Raw genomic sequence first — 19,786 nt, forward strand, 5'->3', positions numbered from 1 at the left:
GAAAAATTTGTTATGGAAAAAAATATAATTTTTCGTCAGTTGCCAATCCACGACAACGGCGCCAAAAACTTGATCGCTTGGAAAGTTATATGCTAAGGCAAGCAAATATGTGAAAGTATACACAGTCGACTAAAGTAATAAAGGGTAAGTGAGTTATCGTCTCCTCATGGATTGTTTGGCTCTTTTAAGTTTCACCACAACCAGAACTAGTTGTCACGAGCTAATTCCTGAAGTCTTGTCAAACTAGAAAACTATTAGTAACGAAATAAACAAGAAAATATTATAATATATGGTTGTAGAAGAGTTTGGTCGAGACAAATAAATATGCAAAGCTATCAAATTAAAATAAGCAAGGCAAAGATAAACATTGATTCCAATATATTCAAAACAACCTCACATATTCGGACTTTTCATAGAGCACTCATGCTAATCTTTTGTTATGACAAGCAATTATTCTATGTCTAGAATGATTTGTTATAACATGCTTAAGTTGTCCGACAGGATTACTGAGTATTCTTAGACGGTTGTTATGGCAATACTACTCAGCGTTAACTACAACCCTTGGTTTGTCAGACTGTTGTTGTAGCAATGTATCTCAATGCGAACTATAATCGTTATCTATATTACTCCAGCGTCTATCCCTTTTAGTCGATTAAAACCCTCTCCTTATCTCTAACGTAGACATGTTATAACATCACCATCTCGGATCCATTCCATTGTTTACATAGATCTATCTTAATTCTCTCGAATCTAAGAATCGATATCTAGACAAACGATAATCCCTCGAAGTTCTTACAGTGTCAAGACATGTTTCACCTATATCCCAGGCAATCTCTCAAAGCTCTTACAATGTCAAGGCAAAATATTTAAACAATGACTAAAACATACATAAGAAAAATCATAATGCGTCATCCATAAAACGTAAAATTATCGTCTCAGCAAAACAAAGACTAACACCAAGTAAAGTAGTTCATGGTGTTGTAAAAAAGTTAACCAAAGTATCATCATTTTAATAGAACCCCAAGAAAAGTAAAGAAATTAAGAACAAAGAAAGAACGACTCCTAAAACCGAGGCTCTATCATGACATCTCTAATCAACACCACACCTGCCCTGGTGGCCAGCCTCTCTCGAGGCCTGACTGTCGCTTTGCTATAGCCTGGCTATGGAGGACACCAATGATGGTCGGGGTGGAAATCGGTAGGAAAGAACTACAGTTGCTCACTTCATGCTTCAGTTAAAGATCTTCTTGCTTCATTGCCTCCTCTTTTTGGTGGCTATGATTGGGTATTTGTAACGGGAAATCTCCTAGGGTTTCACAGAAGTGAAGATTCCCTTAAATACCTATTTTTTCTTGTCCAGGCTAAAAAAAGAAAGGCGTCTTGCTGTTGTCAGAATCTTGAGGGCTTGCTTACACGTGAGGGTAATCATACAACTTACATGTGACATAGGCTATTCATCATATCCTTCATATTTGCAAGATAAACCTTGCCTAGCGAGGTAAATCTGCTCATTACTGTCTTTATCTTCTATGTTCCACTGGCCCTTGCGAAATACATTGTCGCGACTGAAATGTTCCTCCTTAGTTAATTTTCTGCACATACACAATCCATACAAGCACTTTTTTGTCGGCAGTATCAGTCAAAACAAATAATTTTTGCCTAAGCAAAACTTATCCACCACATGTAATTATAACCTAAATGCAACTAATATGCTGTGAACACTTTGTTTAGACGAGCAAATAACCTACGTAAAAAGTCTAGAAATTTAGTCTTTTATGGAGTTATCAGGTTTTCTGTAATCGTTGTACCTATGGCTAAGCTATTGAGGAAGAATGCACACTTTGTTTGGAGTGATGTTCAACAAGCTAGTTTCGATAAGATTAAGTCTTTGATAACCCAAGCTCTTGTGCTAGTTCAACCTGAGTCTGGGAAGGATTTTACTGTGTATAATGATGCATCTTATTCTGGCTTGGTCTGTTTTAATGTAGGAAGTTAGGGTGGTTGAATATGCATCACGATAATTAAAGTCTCATGAGCATAACTACCCCACATACGACCTTGAACTTGCAGTGGTAGTGTCTGCACTAAAAATATAAAGGCACACTTTGTATGTAGAGAAGTGCTACATTTATAAAGATCATAAGAGTCTGAAGTATATTCTAACTCAAAAAGAGTTAAATTTTCCCTAATGTCGACGGTTTAAATTGTTAAAAGACTATGATTGTGTGATAGAGTATCATCCACGAAAGGCGAACATGGGGTCTGATGCACTTAGAAGGAATGAGATGAAAGATCTCCGGGCTATGTTTGCTAATTTAAGTTTGATGGATAATATCCCTTAGATGTAACTTTGTTACCTCGAGTTAAACAAGTTGAGCAAGGTGGAGATTCTGACTTTAATTTTTATCAAAATGGAATTTTATGTTATCAAGAAAGATTTTATGTGCCTAATGTTGAAGTGTTGATACTTCGTGAGGTGCATAGTAGCCTTTTTACTATGCACCCTAGAGGTAGTAAGATGTATTAGGACTTGAAGACTATGTATTGGTGGTCTGACATGAAGAGGGATGTAACATAATTTGTATCTAAATGCCTAACATGCCAGCATATAAAGATAGAACACTGAGTTCCTTCAGGATTATTACAGCCGATTCAAATACCACAATTTAAATGAGAGAGAGTCTCCATGGATTTTGTATGTGGATTTACCATTGACACCCACGAAGAAATATTCAATATGGGTTATTGTTGATAGGTTGACTAAGTCTTCTCATTTTTCGCCGGTTCTAACATATTACAATTTAACAAAATTGGCAAAGCTATACATTTCAGAGATTGTGACATTACATGATGTATCATCATCTATTATTTATGATCGTGGTCCAAGGTTTACTTCTAGATTCTAGCAAAAGATTTATTAGGCACTTGGTACCCATCTAAATTTTAGTACTGCTTACCATCCACAGTCTGACAGTCAGATTGAACGTGCAATACAGATTCTAGAGGATATGTTACGGGGATGTGTGATTGAGTGAGGTAGTTAGGAGAATCACTTGCTGTTACCAAAATTTGAATATAATAATAGCTATCAGTCAAGTATCCAGATGGCTCCGTATAAGGCTTTGTAAGGATGTAGGTGTCGTACACTGCTCAGTTTTACTGAGTTGAGAGAACGAAATGTTCTAGGTTCAGAGTTGGTTCAGGAGACAAAAAATGTGGTACATATGATTCAAAATTGTCTTAAGGCAGTTTTTTATCGTCAAAAGTCTTATGTATATCTTAAGCATAAGGAAATTGAGTAAGAGGTTAGAGATCAAATATTTTTGAAGGCTTCCCTGTGGAAGAAGGTGCTAAGATTTGGTAAAAATGAGAAACTGAGTCCCAGGTTCCTTAGACCATATCATATTCTTAAGAGATTTAGTCATGTGGCATATCAGCTTGAGCTACCATCAGAGTTGGAGTGTATCCACAATGTGTTCCATGTTTCTATGCTTCGTATGTACAAGTCAGATCCGTCACATATAGTTATGTTCGAAGAAATCGAGGTGAGACCAAATTTGACGTTTGAGGAGGAGCCAATCATGATTCTAAGAAGATATGAGAAGGTCTTGAGGAAGAGGGGGATTCATTGGTTAAAGTTCTTTAGAGAAACCGTAGTTTGGAAGAAATAACTTGGGAACCTGAAGAATATATGTGCGAGAGATACCCCCATCTGTATGATTCGTGTAAAATTTCAAAGACGAATTTTATTTAACTTGGGTAGAGTTGTCATACCCTAAAATAGGGGTTAGAGTTTTAATTAGAATTATTCTATTAATAAATAGATTTAAAATAGAGTTTTAGAATTTAATATATATATATATATAATAAGAAAATATGTGAATTGAAACCAATTATGTAAAAAATTATAATCATAAAGGTTAATATAGGAACAACCAAGAAGATAAGGGATATGTTTAATGATTTAACAATTTTTCCCCTAAAAATCAAAATATATTTCATTCTATGTGAACTTTTGGAGTTTCATCTTCCATTCACTACATCAAAACTGATATGTAGCGGCGCTTTTAGCGACGTTTGGAGAGAAAACGCCACAAAAGTTAAGCATAGAGCAGCGTTTACAATCGTAGCGCCACTAATTGATACTTTAGCGGTGTTTTTTGTAAAAACGCTGTAATAGAGTGGTTTATTACAATAAACGCCGTAATAGGGTGGTTTATTACGGCGTTTAGCGACGTTTATACCAAAAACGCCGCAATAGATTAACATATAGTGGCGTTTTAGCCAAAATGCCGTAATAGATCGGTAAATTAGCGATACCACAAACACCGCAATAGATTACACATATAGTGGCATTTATTCTTAAAATGCCGCAATAGTGATAATAAATAGTGGTGTTTTTAGACAAATTCCACAATAGTGTTAATCAATAGTGGCGTTTTTAGAAAAAACGCCGCAATAGTTTTAATCAATAGTGGCGTTTTTTAAAAAACTCCTCAATAGTGTAATCAATAGTGTCTTTTTTTTGTATAAACGCCAAAAAATGTTAAATATATAGTCCTTCTTTTCTCTTACTTGAACCCTAAAATCATTTAAACTCTTCTTCCTTCAAATCTTCTTTTCTGAAACAACAATAGCTCTCAAACGATTCCTACCGATGTCGTCGTTTGTATGTCCCAGTGACCAAATCAGGCCTCTCACCGACGAACTATAACACAACTGCATGGTTTGATCCCTCTTATAATTAATGATCTTTTTCATTTTTTTTTTCTTCTAAAAATAGGGAAAACCCAAAAAGCTAACGTATTTGAGAAAAAGAGAGCAGATGTTGCCTTGAGTAAGAGTAATTATTGTCGACGGAATGTCTAAGTGGCGTATTTTCTCTGATGATGGATCAAATTATCGTTGGGAGGATATCGGTCCGGTCTCGCCGTCGAAACTGGATGATGACCCGAAAGGAACTCCTATTGCTCCATACCTTTCTATGGTCGATCTCCTTCTTGAAGGTAATAATCTATGAATCTTTCAGCCGCTATAATTTGTTTTTCTATGCTCAGTCAAATTTTATAGATTGTATTCATATAAGATCTTCGAAGCTTATTGAGAACGATGATAGAGGAGTGGATAAATACCCGATGTTTAGAACTGAATTTGGTAACTTTGTGGCTTTGAAAGAATCTTCAATTGCAAAAGCAGTATGTATCCTCAATGAAGATGAAGTTACCTCTACTATTACTCCAAGTAAACATTTATATCATCCATTTAAATTTATTTTAATTTTATTTAGTTCGCAAGCCACCTACAATCAAGTTTCATACTGTAGGTGAAAGGTCGTTATCTGTTTCAAGTGAAGCACTGAAGCGCGCAAGGACTCTTCTTGGTGAACCGGAGATAGGAAATTTATTTGGTTAAATGGATGAAAAGTTTCTCCATATAGAGTTTACACGGAGGAAAAACTTAATGATACGTCGTCAAACAAGGAAAACAGCTTTCCTACGTCTTTTCCCCATGAATGAGCACAACTAAATTCTACTGAACAATATGGTGAAGACTGTTTATGCATAACTTTAATGTTTCTAAATTGGAATGCATTTTGTTGCTAAGTATTTTTATGCATAACTTATGTCTTAATTAAAATGTATGGTTGTTGTTAATATGTAAAATCAACTAATGTTTCTCCATATACTGTTTATACATATATCAGTCAATTTACTTGATGTACAGTAGAAATGAAATATGTAAAATCAACTAATATTATCTAAATAAAAGGTAATTAGTGGCGTTTGTATCCAGAAACGCCGCTATAGATCTGACATTTTGTGGCGTTTATCCAAAAATGCCGCGAAAGATTAATACTTTAGTGGCATTTTTGAAATAAATGCCATAAAATGGTTGTATATTGTCATTTATAGCATCGTTTTTCCAATAAATGCCGCTATAGGTACGTACTATAGTGGTGTTTTTATACAAACGCCGTTATAGAATCGTACTTTAATGGCGTTTTTATACAAACGCCGCTATATACTAGTACTTTAGTGGCGTTTTCTATACAAACACCGCGATATACTTATACTTTAGTGGCGTTTTGAATCCAAACACCTCCATAAACTTGTACTTTAGTGGCGTTTTGAATGCAAACGCCGCTAAAGACTCGTACTTTAGTAGCGTTTTTATATAAACGCCGCTATAGAGTAGTACTTTAGTGGCGTTTTTATACAAACGCCGCTATAGACTCGTACTTTAGTGGCATTTTGAATGCAAACGCTGCTATAGACTCATACTTTAATGGCGTTTGTATTTCCAAATGCCGCAATTTTACAATTTCTAAGTCCCACGCCCCTTTAACCCTTTTCCATTTTTTTCACCCACCTATTTTTCATTCCCGTCGTTCTCTAATTCCAAACTCTAATTCAATACGCCGTTTCTCATTCTCTTCCCCGATTTACTGGTCCTCTCGTGGCTCCAACTCTTCTTCCCGCTTCTCAATCTCTGATTTCATCTCAGGAAATGAGGTGGATAGAGTAGTACTTTAGCAGTGTTTTTAAATAAACGCCGTAATAGAGTTCATCTATAGTGGCGTTTTTCAACAAACGTCGTAATAGAGTAGTCATTTGCAGCATTTTTTATACAAATGCCGCAATAGGGTTCAACTATAGTGGCAATTTTCAACAAACGTCGTAATAGAGTAGTACTTTAGCGGCATTTTTATACAAATGCCGCAATAGGGTTCATCTATAGTGGCGTTTTTCAAAAAACGTCGCAATAGAGTAGTACTTTAGCACTGTTTATAGAAAAACGCCGCAATAGATATAATCTTTAGTGGCGTTTGTTTCAACAAACGCCACAACATATTTGTACCTTAGGAAACTTTAAAAGAACCACTAAATAAGAAAATAAAAGAAGGGTAAATCTAAAATTCTTATTTGTACAACACCAGAAGCAACAGGGAAATTGAGACTTCGACTTTCCTACGCTAGCGCACTCTCTGTCACTCCTTCCACAATCTTCCGGTTCCTTTCTTTCTCCCTTTATCCCCCCATTTTTTGATCTCCCCTCTCCCAATATTCTCTTCCCTTTGTTTCTTCTTCAAAACATTCAAATCCACGGTGTCGGATCAAGGTATGCCTGATTCCGATTTCCCTTCCCATCTTTACTCTAGATCTTTATCGTTCATTCAATCTGATTATTTTTTTCCAATTTCAATTGTTTTTACTTTTGGAAGTTGTTTGCATTTTTTAAATATTATTGACGCGTTTTACAATTTTTAATGTTTTATCCGAGGGTTTTAAATCTTGGTTGATTTCTTTGCTCTTTTAATATGTATAATTTGATCAGCTTTACCTATTCCCCTCTGATTATAAATCAGGTTTAGATGGTTTTTTTCTCATCAGTGCCAGCAAGGGTAATTACTATTTATTTGGTCCAAGACTATCGCTTTTTTTTCTCTCCATATTTTTCTCTGTTTTCTTTGAGAAGTTGCGATTTTTAAACTGTAATCGATTTATCTTAAAATTGCTTGTTCTCATCTATGTTTAGGCTTACTTATGGTCTATATTTCATTGATAAGATTTCATTTTATAAGCCTTCATATACATATGGGGTATATATTATCAATGTTAAGACCGTATTTTTCCATAGAACTAGGAATGATGTGCACTTCTGTGGAGGGATAATTATTATTGATCTTATGCTTATATGAATGGGGTTTTAATTGTCTGGTTTAGATTCCAGTCCCATGCTGAGGAATGGAGAAACAGGAGATTGGATAGGAACATTTGAAGGACACAAGGGCGCAGTGTGGAGTGTTTGCTTGGGCACAAACGCTTTTCGTGCTGCTTCTGCTTCTGCTGACTTTTCTGCGTTTGTTTTTTCGTTCTTGATTGTCTTCTGTCACAAATCACAATATTGCTGTTGTTGTAATCCGGAAGTTGTTGAATTATTTTTTAGTCGGTTTCTTAGTTGTATACTTTTATATGCAGATTTTGTGTTTAATATCAAATGTCTTCGAACACCTCAAGTGGCTTGTCTAAAGTTCTTCATATTTTTGCACTTACGGAGTTATTTATTGAAAAAAGGTTGACATATCCTGTAAAATGGCCTTTATATGCAGGAAAGTGTGGGATGCACTAACCGGTGATGTCTTGCACTCATTTGAGCACAAGCATATAGTTCGAGCCTGTGCTTTTTCAGAGGTAAAGTTATTTCTTACTTTCCGTTGAAGCTTTAACTTGGGGGGAATTATGGAAGCATATGTATGGTAGGATATGCTAGGAAAAATAAAAGAAAGATATAGTATATGAAATGTGTAACAGCTTGTTTTACGAATAATAAACTCTTGGTAAAAGGGTATCTGTATGATAAAATAGCTAGGTCGTTGAACAGCTTACTAAGTTATTTTGGCTCTCATTATTAGCGTGCGAAAAGTATTTTACATTTCTTCTGGCAAACCCCATTAATTCTTGCGAATAGAAAATCCTAATTCTAAATCAAAGCCAGCATTGCAACATTTTAGTTCTTAGAGCTTCTCTTGATCTTTATTTTCTTTGGTTGTCTTGAGAAAGAAAGCATTACTGTGTTTGGCTTTTGTTGGCCTGGTCAACATGTAACAAATGGTTTCACAACTATTACTGTGCATATTCTTTTCACTTGTATTTTAATGAAAAAATTATTGCAAGATGCTGACTACCACAACAGGTTTTTGTATTATGTCTCTAAATTTCTACCCAACACTGAGGAAGCAGTCCTACCTTCTCTGCTATTAAAGAATAAAGATAGAGGTGGAACTTTTTTTCCGCTGATAAAGCCATAAGGGTTGATCCCATTTTCTTTGTATGGAAATGCATAAGAAATTATGAATTGACATGTACAGCTCTGTTGAAAGTTGAAGTCATAGGAGTCATGGTGAAACTTGGGATTATTAAAAAGCTAGTTGGTGCATTTTCATGTTATTGGCAAGTAGCAATAGTTGTAACTTGTTTAGGAGGTATTTTTTCCCATTGCCAGTAAAAGGATTGGTATCATTTTCAAGTAACCATGTTATTTTAATCATCAATAAGGGTCTTTATCACTCGTGATTTGGATTTACCTTTTTTTGGGCTAATAATCATTAATTGTTAGAATCTGAAAATAAAAAACTATTCCAAATAATTCCTATGTAGCTTCAATATATCACTTCATCTTGTTGATAAAAGTTTCCTGCCCTTTTGAGTGGGAATCAGATAATCTTTAAGGCAATGATCTAATCACTCTCATTGATCTAAGAGCACTGACACATAGGATGGTTGAGTTCGTACCAAACTTGTAATCACAGCAGTTGATCTAGATCACTGGCACATAGGATGGTTGAGGACGTACCGTACATTGGATCACCATGGATTTGAAGTGACCACTGCTTACCAAAAACCACCCTATTTTACATTTTGTTTTGTAATTTTAAATCTCATTCAAGGTTCTCTGATCTGGTTGTAGGATACACAACAATGCAAACACAACACACATTTTCATTCATTGCTGAATTGAATCAATAGTTGCCTTCCTTCAGTTTTCATTATTTTCCTTCAGTTTAGAATATGTTCAAGCTTCCTATATACATATTATTCAAAATCAAAATGCAAGAATTTCACCCTAAGAGCACATTTTCGCTTGGAGTCTTTGTATTTTTCTTAGATTTCTTTTTAGCCATTCTTGGGAGTATGTGAGATGGATGTGAATCTAGAAAGGTGGGGTTTTTATGGTGGAGAAATGATCAGATGTGGAGACAGAATGATGAAGGAATGACGGAGTTCTTGAAATGGATTGAAATATGGGCCATAATGAAGTACGAGGCTTTTATGGTGCAATGGTATGGCTATATATATATATATTTACATTTGAATTCAGTAGCTTTTTCTTGGCAATTTTCTAGGGTAACCATGAAGGCAGTTCTCCTTTTGGTTATGCTTCTCCTGGGATTGTTAGTGTGTCGTATTATCAAGCAGCAGGTTTAGAAATATTTTTTAGGTTGAACACATATATATTAAGTACCATAAAATTTTGTACATAACAAATACAAATAAAATTTCAGATAAATACAAATAATAAAATAAAAAAATATTAAAAAAAATAGATTACCATTTGTATTGGGGTTTCAACTTTCATGTACGTTGGTTAAAAAAAGTTGACGTGGTAATTTAAATGTTTTATAATAAAGTTGGTTTGTAACAAATATCTTATTGTTTCATATTCACCTGAAACTGATTGTCAGTTGTTATTCATGTTGAATGTTTTACATAAACTAGAAGCCCTTGTCCTTCTGTAGTTTTTGTAGAACATGAATGTCGATATTTTCTGTAATAAAGAAGCCATTTTCCCCTTTTTTGCATAACATGAATGTCGATATTTTCTTGCATATTTTGTTATACACTTTCATCGGTTTAAATTCTCTCTCTAGGTGCTAATTGAGTTGAGACACTCGAATTTAAATCGATTGTGAGGAACACGTTTTTCAGAAAACAAATGTAATCTTCTCTCTTTAAGAATGAAACATGAGTTTGTTTAGATATAAATGCTTGATATTTATGTTTAGTGAATATTGTTTTCATGAAAAAAAAAATTAAGTCGAGATAGAGTATTTAGTAAAGAATATTTAGTAAAGAAAAGTTAGTGGTGTAATATGTTTTCGTACTCGAAATAACATAACAAAAATTTTATTTGGATGAAGAACTTCTTATATTGTTACTTGATCTTAGCCTAAATCCATAGCTCTTATTTACTTGTTACCATAAAATCCTTGAAGTAACATTTGAGAATTTGGACTTTATTCTTTTTCTTGTTTGAATGTGTCTGCTTTTAGAACTTTGTTTTATTTTCAATTTGTTGATTCTCAGAGAGTTTTAGGTTCAATGTAATGCTTCTGTTTAGGCTTTAAATTTATCTATAATATTAGCAATTAACATTTGAATTTGAAACTCCAGAAATATGAAATGGATAAGAGTTGGATGGATTTCTCAAGGGTAAGCGACGAATATCGAAATGAAGTCGAAAAATTTCTAAATTTAGTTTTTCTGAATGCAAGCCAAGAGAATATGATTCTTTGCCCTTGTAAGAAATGTGTTAACATTAACTGGCACATTCGTGAAGTTGTGTACGAGCATCTAGTTATTTTTGGATTTGTTCGGGGTATAGAAAATGGATCTTTCATGGAGAGTTTGTATCAGATAGATCTGCTTCCACGAGTTGTTCGACTTATCATGCTCCTTCTCACCATCCAACTTTTAGAGAAGATGACATGGAAGGGATGTTACGAGATGCATTTAATATGCACACTCATCAGCCGTATGTTATAGAAAATTATTGTCAGAATGATGTTAATGATTTCATTGAGATAGGAAGAATTGGAAGTGCTGAAGAGCCAAATGGAGAAGCGAAAAAGTTTTACAAGTTGCTGAATGAAATGAATGAACAACTTTATAAGGGATCAAAGTTTTCAAAGCTTTCTTTCTGCATTCGTCTTTTCCACTTAAAATGCATGGGAGGGTGGATTGGTAACTCCTTTACGCAATTGTTGGAGTTACTAGGAGAAGTGTTTCCTTTTGCAAAAATCCCTCAATCATGCAAAGATATGAAGAAAATGATAAAAGATTTGGGTCTTGGATATGACAAAATTCATAGTTGTCAGAATGATTGTATGTTGTATTGGGGTAATCGAAAAAATCAGGACTCTTGCCATGTATGTGGAAAATCTCGATGGATGATTAGGGAGGCAGAAAATGTTACTGAGGATGAAGCTCAAGCACGATCAAGAAAGAAACCGATTAAGATTCTGCAATATTTTCCTCTTATACCTAGGCTACAAAGATTGTTTTATGTCCTCCAAGACTGCTGAGTCTATGAGGTGGCATCATGATGGCAGAACATATGATAGATTATTACGGCATCTAGCGGATTCTTTAGCTTGGAAGTCATTTGACAACAAGTATCCAAGTTTTAAGAGAGATCCTCGAAATGTCAGGCTCGGTCTTGCAACTGATAGGTTTAATCCATTCAAAATCATGAGTACTTCATATAGTACTTGGCCTGTTGTACTTGTTCTATACAATTTGCCTCCCTGGATTTGCATGAAACAATCATATTTAATCTTATCCATGATAATCCCTGGCGAGAAAGGCTCCGGAAATGATATTGATATTTACATGCAGTCGCTAATTGCAGAGTTGAAACAATTATGCGAAGGGGTCGAAACGTACGATGCGTTGACGAATGAGAACTTTAATTTACGCGCGACTTTATTATGGACAATTAACGATTTTCCTGCGTATGCAAATTTATCGGGTTGGAGTACCAAAGGACGCTTGTCCTTGTTGTGCTGTAGAAACATGTTCAAAGTGGTTGGTTAATGGAAAGAAGTTCTCTTATATGGGACATCGTCGGTGGTTACCTGATAATCATAGATTTAGAAGTCAAAAGAATATGTTTGATGGTGATGAAGAGTTTCGAAATGCTCCTGACCAAACAACCGGCTCTCAAATATTCAGAATATTGAAAAATATCAATTTTACTTATGGAAAGATGAATCAACCAAGTATTGCATGATAAAAGAAAAAGGCAAAGCAAGTCAATGAAGGGGTTAAAGTTGACGAACAAACTGATGATGAGTCTGATGAAGAGGATGTTCCAAACGAGATAGACTTGTGGAAAAAGAGGAGTATATTTTTCGAGTTACCTTATTGGAAAAAGCATATTTTGAGACATCATCTTGATGTAATGCATATTGAGAAGAATGTTTATGAGAATATTATCGGGACCATTCTGAATGATGGCAGAAAATCTAAAGATAATCTTAAGAGTCGACTTAACTTAGTGGACATGGGAATTCGGCATGATTTTCATCCTCAATTACGTCCAAATGGAAGAAATTTCTTGCTGCCTTCTATTTTTTCTCTTTCGAAAAAAGAAAAAGAAGTGTTTTGCACAGTGTTAAAGGATATAAATTTTCCAGATAGGTATGCATCAAACATTTCTCGATGTGTCAGTGTTAAAGATCGAAGACTTTATGGTTTAAAGTCACATGATTATCACATATTAATGCAAGATTTACTGCCAGTAGCTATTCGCGGTTGCATGTCGAGTAAGGTGACGTCTTGTATCATTGAACTTTCTAATATAATGAAAGCTATATGTGGGAAAGTTCTAATGGTTGAAGAACTTGATAAAAAACAAGATCGAGTCATCTTGACTTTATGCAACTTGGAGAAGATATTTCCACCTTCATTCTTCACAATTATGGTGCATCTGCTAATTCATCTTCCTCACGAAGCAAGAGTTGGCAGTCCAGTTTTCTATCGATGGATGTACCCTATAGAGAGGTGTTATTTGAATTACACGTTTCAAATTACTACTGATTATACCTCTCACTCAAATGTATTTACGTAGTATGTTGTTTTGTGTATAGGTTTTTGGGCAAGTTGAAGTCTTATTCTCGTAATAAGCGTTATCCGGAAGGATCAATTGCTGAAGGGTATTTGGCAGAGGAATGTATGACATTTTTCTCTAGATATTTGGAAGATGTTGAAACAAGATGGAATAGATCAAATCGAAATGATGTGTTAAGTACTGATGACTTACCTCAACATTATTTCTTTGGAAGTTATGGTCAACCATTAGGGAAAGTTGAAATTGCACATTTCGATGACACGTCTTGGGTACAAGCACACCGATATGTTTGTTTCCATCACAATTCAATAGATCCCTTTCGTACGTAAGTCTTTCGGACCCAATCCTAATGAAATCTCTTTATCTTTTATATTTATCAATTTTTAACGACATAATATTCTTTATAGTTAGTTTAAAGAAGTATTGAGATCTCGAGCATGCTCCCAAAGATTAAATCAGCGAGAGCTACATAAGTTATTCATAGAAACTTTTCATGAATGGTTAGGCCAGACGGTAAGCAACTAAATCTTACGGAACACTTATAAATTATATACATCTTTCTTTTAGTATCGACATCAATGCAAATTAATTCACCATTCATGTGTAATAGGTTTGGAGTGGGAGAGAAGTTAGTGAAGAAGTTAAATGACTTTCTCAAGGTCCGAATAGTTAAAAGATATAATGCCTTTCTCATTAATGGGTTCAGGTTACATTCGAAATCTCTTGAAAGATTAAGAAAGACACAAAATTGTGGAGTCGTAGTTACTTCGTCAACTACAAGTTATGCTACTGTAAGGGACAATAATCTGCAAGAGGGAGAGGTCGATTATTATGGAAATCTTACGGACATTATTGAGTTAGATTATTATGGAAAACGAAAGGTTGTGCTGTTTCGGTGTGACTGGGTTGATGTAAACAGATGTATAAAAAGAGATAAATTCGGGTTTATAATGGTGAATTTCTCTTGATTAATTCACACGGGTCAATGTTTGATGGATGAACCATATGTATTTTCTTCTCAAGTGAAACAAGTATTTCATTGTCACGTTCCAATGGATGACAGTTGGTATGTTGTGCTTCGAAATACTCCCAGAGACTTGATAGAAATCAGGGATGGAAGTAGAGATGACATTGAATCAATATCAGAAAGTTTACCTCTACTACCATAAAACTTAGATGAAACTATCAGTAATACAACATAATTTCAATGGGTTCAGGAGGACGTTGATAAAGATATTTATGACAACTGACATTATATAAGACTTTTGTACGATTTTATATATTCATTTATTTATTTATAATGTTATAACCTTTAACATGTTGTCTTTCAATATATTCAATAATTAATTCATTTTTTTATTACTCATGTTTGTTTATTATAGATATCATGCCGAGGAGAAAAATAAATGATTTGCGGGTTGTTCGAGCTTCTGAAGACCATGAAGAAAGAAATAACAAGGAATTGAATGCACCTAAGTCTTCTAAAGTTTCGGAAACTGTTGAAGAAGACGTAGAAATTCAAAGTAATATTCGAAACATTATTTACTACTTTGTTCATTTTCAAAACTGGAATTTAATAATTTCTTATATAGTTGAAAATGCTGGAACGCGCAAGACTCGAGGACGTACAACTTTGAAGGAATTATACCAACTTCCTTTTGGGTATCGTGTCAAAGTTTCGAGAAACGATGCCAGTCAACCTATTGGCCCAGAATCACGTCTTCTAGCAGGTTACTTAGGCATAGTTGGACGTAATGCGAATCTGTTTACCGATCAATTACGAGTCATGGCACGAAATGCCTAATAGTAACAAAAATCAAGCGTTGGATTTTGTTAAAGTAATAATGTCATGATAATACATACTCTATAGAAATTCAATACTAATTCATACTTACAGTGCACACTTATTTGCTGTATAGGAGAAATTTTCTTTAGAGGTCTTTGACGATTATGTGAAGCAAACGTTATGGAAGAGATGGAGGGATCACAAGAGCTCCTTAAAGAAGAAATACTTCAAGAATGATCTCAGCCTTGAAGAGAAGTTGCAAACAGTCCCACTAGGAATGCTCAGGTACCAATGGGAAGATGCAGTCAAATTTTGGAGTTCACAAAAAGGACAAGTATGATGTATTTTTCAGAAATAATTGTAACGAATTATAAATAATCATTAAAAGTGATTGTTTGACATTGTAGGACCGAGAGCATATTGGTGTTGCTAGCAGGCAACGACAAAAGTTTACGCAAACGGCTGGATTGAAGAGTTTTACTTGTATAGTGAGGAGGTATTTATTATTATTTTTTTTTCCATGTACTCTAGTAATATTATGGTACATTGTAGGAAAATACCGGTTCTAAAGTTGTCGAATCCAACTTTCGACATGACACATACGAAGAAGGATGGCACTCCTATGACTGCTAACACTATTATTGTACATTTTTTGGGTATGTTTTAAATTTATCTATTTTATTTACCATGACATTTTTTAAATTCACTTTATTAGGAAAAATTGAGGGAGAAAAGGTGGGTATCATGTTGTTAGTCGAGTCAAGGTATTGTTAATGATGATGACATTGAAAACCAAGCTATTAATGACGTTTTGGGTCCTGAAAGATATGGTCGGGTGCGCTGTCAAGGATCATTCGTTACTCCCACCAAATATTTTGAATCCAGTTCATCATAGTACATGTCATCACAGTTCGATCTTCCCACCAAGTTTGTCGTTTTGAAAAATGAAAATGGCTGAAAGCAGAAAATCAAGCAAGGAAAGTAGAGAGAGCTGCAGCAGAAGCAATCAGAGAAGCAGCGGAAGCAGAGAAAGAAGCAGCGGCAGTACAGAGAGAAGTAGCGGCAGCACAGAGAGAAGCAGCATATCAGCAGAGATGTGAAGAATTTGAAAAACACCTCAATGATATGATGCTGATGATTCATAAAACGCAACCTCAGAATCCACCATCGTAGTCTCATTTATGTTATGAGCATTCTACTAAACCTTGTTTAACTGAACTTATATTACGTTAATGAAAACTTTTATTTATTATATTGGATTTGATGTTGTTTGTTATGGATATAGAGTTTGATGTTATTATTGTTTGTTTGTTGGATAATGGAACAGGTTGAAAAAACAGTTTTGGGGTAATCAAGCATAATTTCTAGTACTGTTAAATTATGTGTTATTTAGCGGCGTTTGTAACAAAAAATGCCGCAATATACCATACATTTAGCGGGCATTTTTATCGTATAAACACCGCTATATACAGACCTTTACCGGTATTTTTAGCAACAACGCCGCAAAACATCAATGCCTACTGCGGCGTTTGTGAGAAAAACGCCGCAAAACATCAAAACCTACTGCGGCGTTTGTGGGAAAATGCCGCAAAACATCAACACCTACTGCGGCGTTTTAGATAAAAACGCCGCTAAACATCATAACCTATTGCGGCGTTTATCTAAAAAACGCCGCTAAATTTCAACACCTATTGCGGCGTTTGTCAAAAAAACACCGCTAAATATCAATACCTATTGCGGCGTTTGTCTAAAAAACCCCGCTAAATATCAACACCTATTGTGGCGTTTGTGTGACAAACGCCGCTAAATATCAATACCTATTGCGGCATTTTTTGTTAAAAAACACCGCGAACTTTAGCATCGCTATTTTAAACGGCGGTTTTTGCGGCGTTTGTCTTAACGCCGCTAAAGGTTAAAAAAATGCCGCAAAAAGCATGTTTTGTTGTAGTGATTGTAGTAACAACCAATTTAAGAGGGGTAGATGGCATCAAAGTATTGAATAGAGGAGAGTTTAAGGTGCTAATATATTATTAGGATAAGCACATATCAGAAGGGGATTAAAGAAAACAAACATGGCTAGTCTTCCTTTTAAAACCAAAAGAAAATACTAGAGTGTAAATAATAGTTATCCTATTTCTATTGACGGTGTCGTTTTGTCAACGTCATTCTTTTCTACTATTTGTGTTGTCTCCCTTGCCATTGTCTGAACGTTTTTTCGCTTCGATTGGGTCTTGGCGGAGAGAAAGAGTGCACACGTTCTTGTTTAGGAGAGTTCACAATTTTTTTGGGTATTATTTCGTTTCATTATGCTACACGCTGGTTGGGTTTTGTTGGAGGCCACTGCTTGCCAAATGCTTCCCCATGATCATCATGTGTTATCAATCGATTGTCCGTTAAATAAAGAAAGCTAAGCCTGCAGATCAAAATGAAATTTACGTGCGTGATAGGAAAAAAATATGAAACATTTGAATTGAAAATGGTTGCAATATGCGTACAGTATATATATAACCATTTGAATTGCAAATGGTTGCAATTGCTTCACCAGTATGCGTTGGTATATTTCTTATACGTTGTCATGATTAAATGTGTTTTTCTCTAGTAAATTTTATTACTTGTTTGAAGTAATTTCAGATCACACTGGGCTTCGGCTCACCCCATTTCTTTCTTCCCTTTTAGACGGTTCGAGATAATAGGATTGGATCGATGGATCCTGTCTCATTTACCAATATTTTGCTCGTATGATTTCTATGAATAATAAACAGACTTTGGCATTTGGTTTTACTTTTAGCTACTTTGAAACTGCGATTAAATTATCATACTTTTATTATTTTTAAGTATTTGAACATATTTTATCTCATGTTAAAATGTTTATTTTATATTGCTATGAAATGTCTATTTTAATCACATGAAATTTCTAAGTCACTCTATGGAGTACCATAACATCTGATATTTGGTCAAAACATCTAGGCCGGGTATCGGATATATATATATATATATATATATATATATATTAGGACAATAATCGGTTACAGTTATCAATGTTCTTTGTGGATTCAACGTATTGCAATATAATCAATCACATGCTTTCAGTTTGATTTTTTTTATTTGATAATGCACACTACATCTTGATGTTTCTGACTACAATTGTATATTGGGCTTCATAGTAATTTTTCCTATTATGGTTATCTTACCCGTTGTGATGTTGTCTATGGTTCCTTTGATCCGTTTGATTTAGTGGTAAAGTATTTCTTCTAGTGTTATTAGGAGATACTTCGTTTTCTTAATGCATCGATTCCTTGTCCTGTAGATGTTATATATATTTGGTTTTGGTTCAAGTGTTTTTTTAGCGGTAAGACATTAAACAATGCCTAATATCAATTGTATATATTTTGTAGTTTATTACTAGGGTTTGATATCCCGATTAAATTATAATCGTCAATTTTTTTATGTATTTTGTTTTAATTTCTTGTATTATATTTTAGTTTGATCTGATTAAGAAATTCTTGAGGAATAATTAAAAATTTAGATTTCCGGTTTCTAACAATGTTGTTTAGAAAATCTTATGATGGGGTACTTCAGAAACTATGACGTAATTAGAAAATTCAGTCTTGGTTTTTTATTGCTATGAATTATAGAATATATATTTGATATTGATATATTTGATTCAGTATGATTAAAATTTACTTTTGATTTTGAATTTTGGTTAAATATTGATTATTTTTAATTCAGTTTATTTTCGTAATTTATGAAATTACAAATTAAATGCATGCTTAGGAATTCTTTAGAAATAATCAAAGACTTGAGTTTCCGAGTTTTTATAGCACCATTTATGTAACCTTATTTTGGGTTATTTCATATATTGTAGTGCAATCAGAAATTTCAATTTTGACCTTTAATTGTTATAGAAAAATCAAATTTGAAATATTAATATTTATTTTGAGACGACTTAATTAAAACAATAAGTCATTAAAGTGACATTAGTTATGGAAAATATTTTAGTTTAAAATATAAAGGTTATGAACATGTAACTTAGAATATGCTAGTACTAATCAACCTAAATAAATATTAATAGTTGACATAATCGTATGTACAACTTTGGTGATAAACATGCGATAATTAGTCGATTTGCTGTGTGAGTAATAAGTCGGCCAAAAGGAAGATTTTTGCTTGAAATGTTCTTATTATCAGTGTTTGGTTACCGCACTATATATCACTTAAGGTAAATAATAAGTCTAAAGATTAAATATTAATGGATCATCTAATATCTTCAAATAAGGTTTAAGTGTATTCAAATTTATTATTATTTTGGTTATCTTTTAATTTAATTGAAAGATAAAATTAAGAGAAATTGATTGGTTGGCAATATTTATATAATTTTAGTTATATTGTTAATGCAACCTATGTATATATTTAATTTAATTTTCCAGTTTTGATTGTTGGCTAATATAATATATATATTTTGAAACAAATTGATTCATATTGTGGCTATGTTTGATATTTTGATAAATTAGTTGAAACATAATGCCACCAAAGTGGCCTCTTTTGTGTAGACTTCACTTATTTAAAATATCAAGATGATTATGTATTTCT

At 34.0% G+C, this 19,786-nt stretch overlaps 1 protein-coding gene across 1 annotated transcript; it reads left to right on the forward strand.

Moving 5' to 3' along the window:
• The first annotated feature begins 4,861 nt into the window (after window positions 1–4,861).
• LOC120177573 (serine-threonine kinase receptor-associated protein-like) lies at window positions 4,862–8,296 on the forward strand. Its single transcript, XM_039183672.1, has 4 exons — window positions 4,862–5,006; window positions 7,367–7,402; window positions 7,725–7,860; window positions 8,111–8,296. The coding sequence occupies exons 1-4, from the start codon at window positions 4,862–4,864 to the stop codon at window positions 8,217–8,219; spliced, it is 426 nt and encodes a 141-aa protein (XP_039039603.1). The 3' UTR covers window positions 8,220–8,296.
• The last annotated feature ends 11,490 nt before the right edge of the window (window positions 8,297–19,786 follow it).

The sequence above is a fragment of the Hibiscus syriacus genome, unplaced genomic scaffold (genome assembly GCF_006381635.1).
Source record: "Hibiscus syriacus cultivar Baekdansim isolate YM2019G1 unplaced genomic scaffold, ASM638163v2 tig00112293_pilon, whole genome shotgun sequence".
NCBI lineage: Eukaryota > Viridiplantae > Streptophyta > Magnoliopsida > Malvales > Malvaceae > Hibiscus > Hibiscus syriacus.

Bases quoted from the DNA above. Each gene is read 5' to 3' on its own strand.
- LOC120177573 (XM_039183672.1), top strand. From the start codon at position 4,862: ATGTCTAAGTGGCGTATTTTCTCTGATGATGGATCAAATTATCGTTGG. The intron at 5,007-7,366 runs GTAATAATCTAT...ATTATAAATCAG, and splicing joins GGTCGATCTCCTTCTTGAAG to GTTTAGATGGTTTTTTTCTC. The intron at 7,403-7,724 runs GTAATTACTATT...TGTCTGGTTTAG, and splicing joins TCTCATCAGTGCCAGCAAGG to ATTCCAGTCCCATGCTGAGG.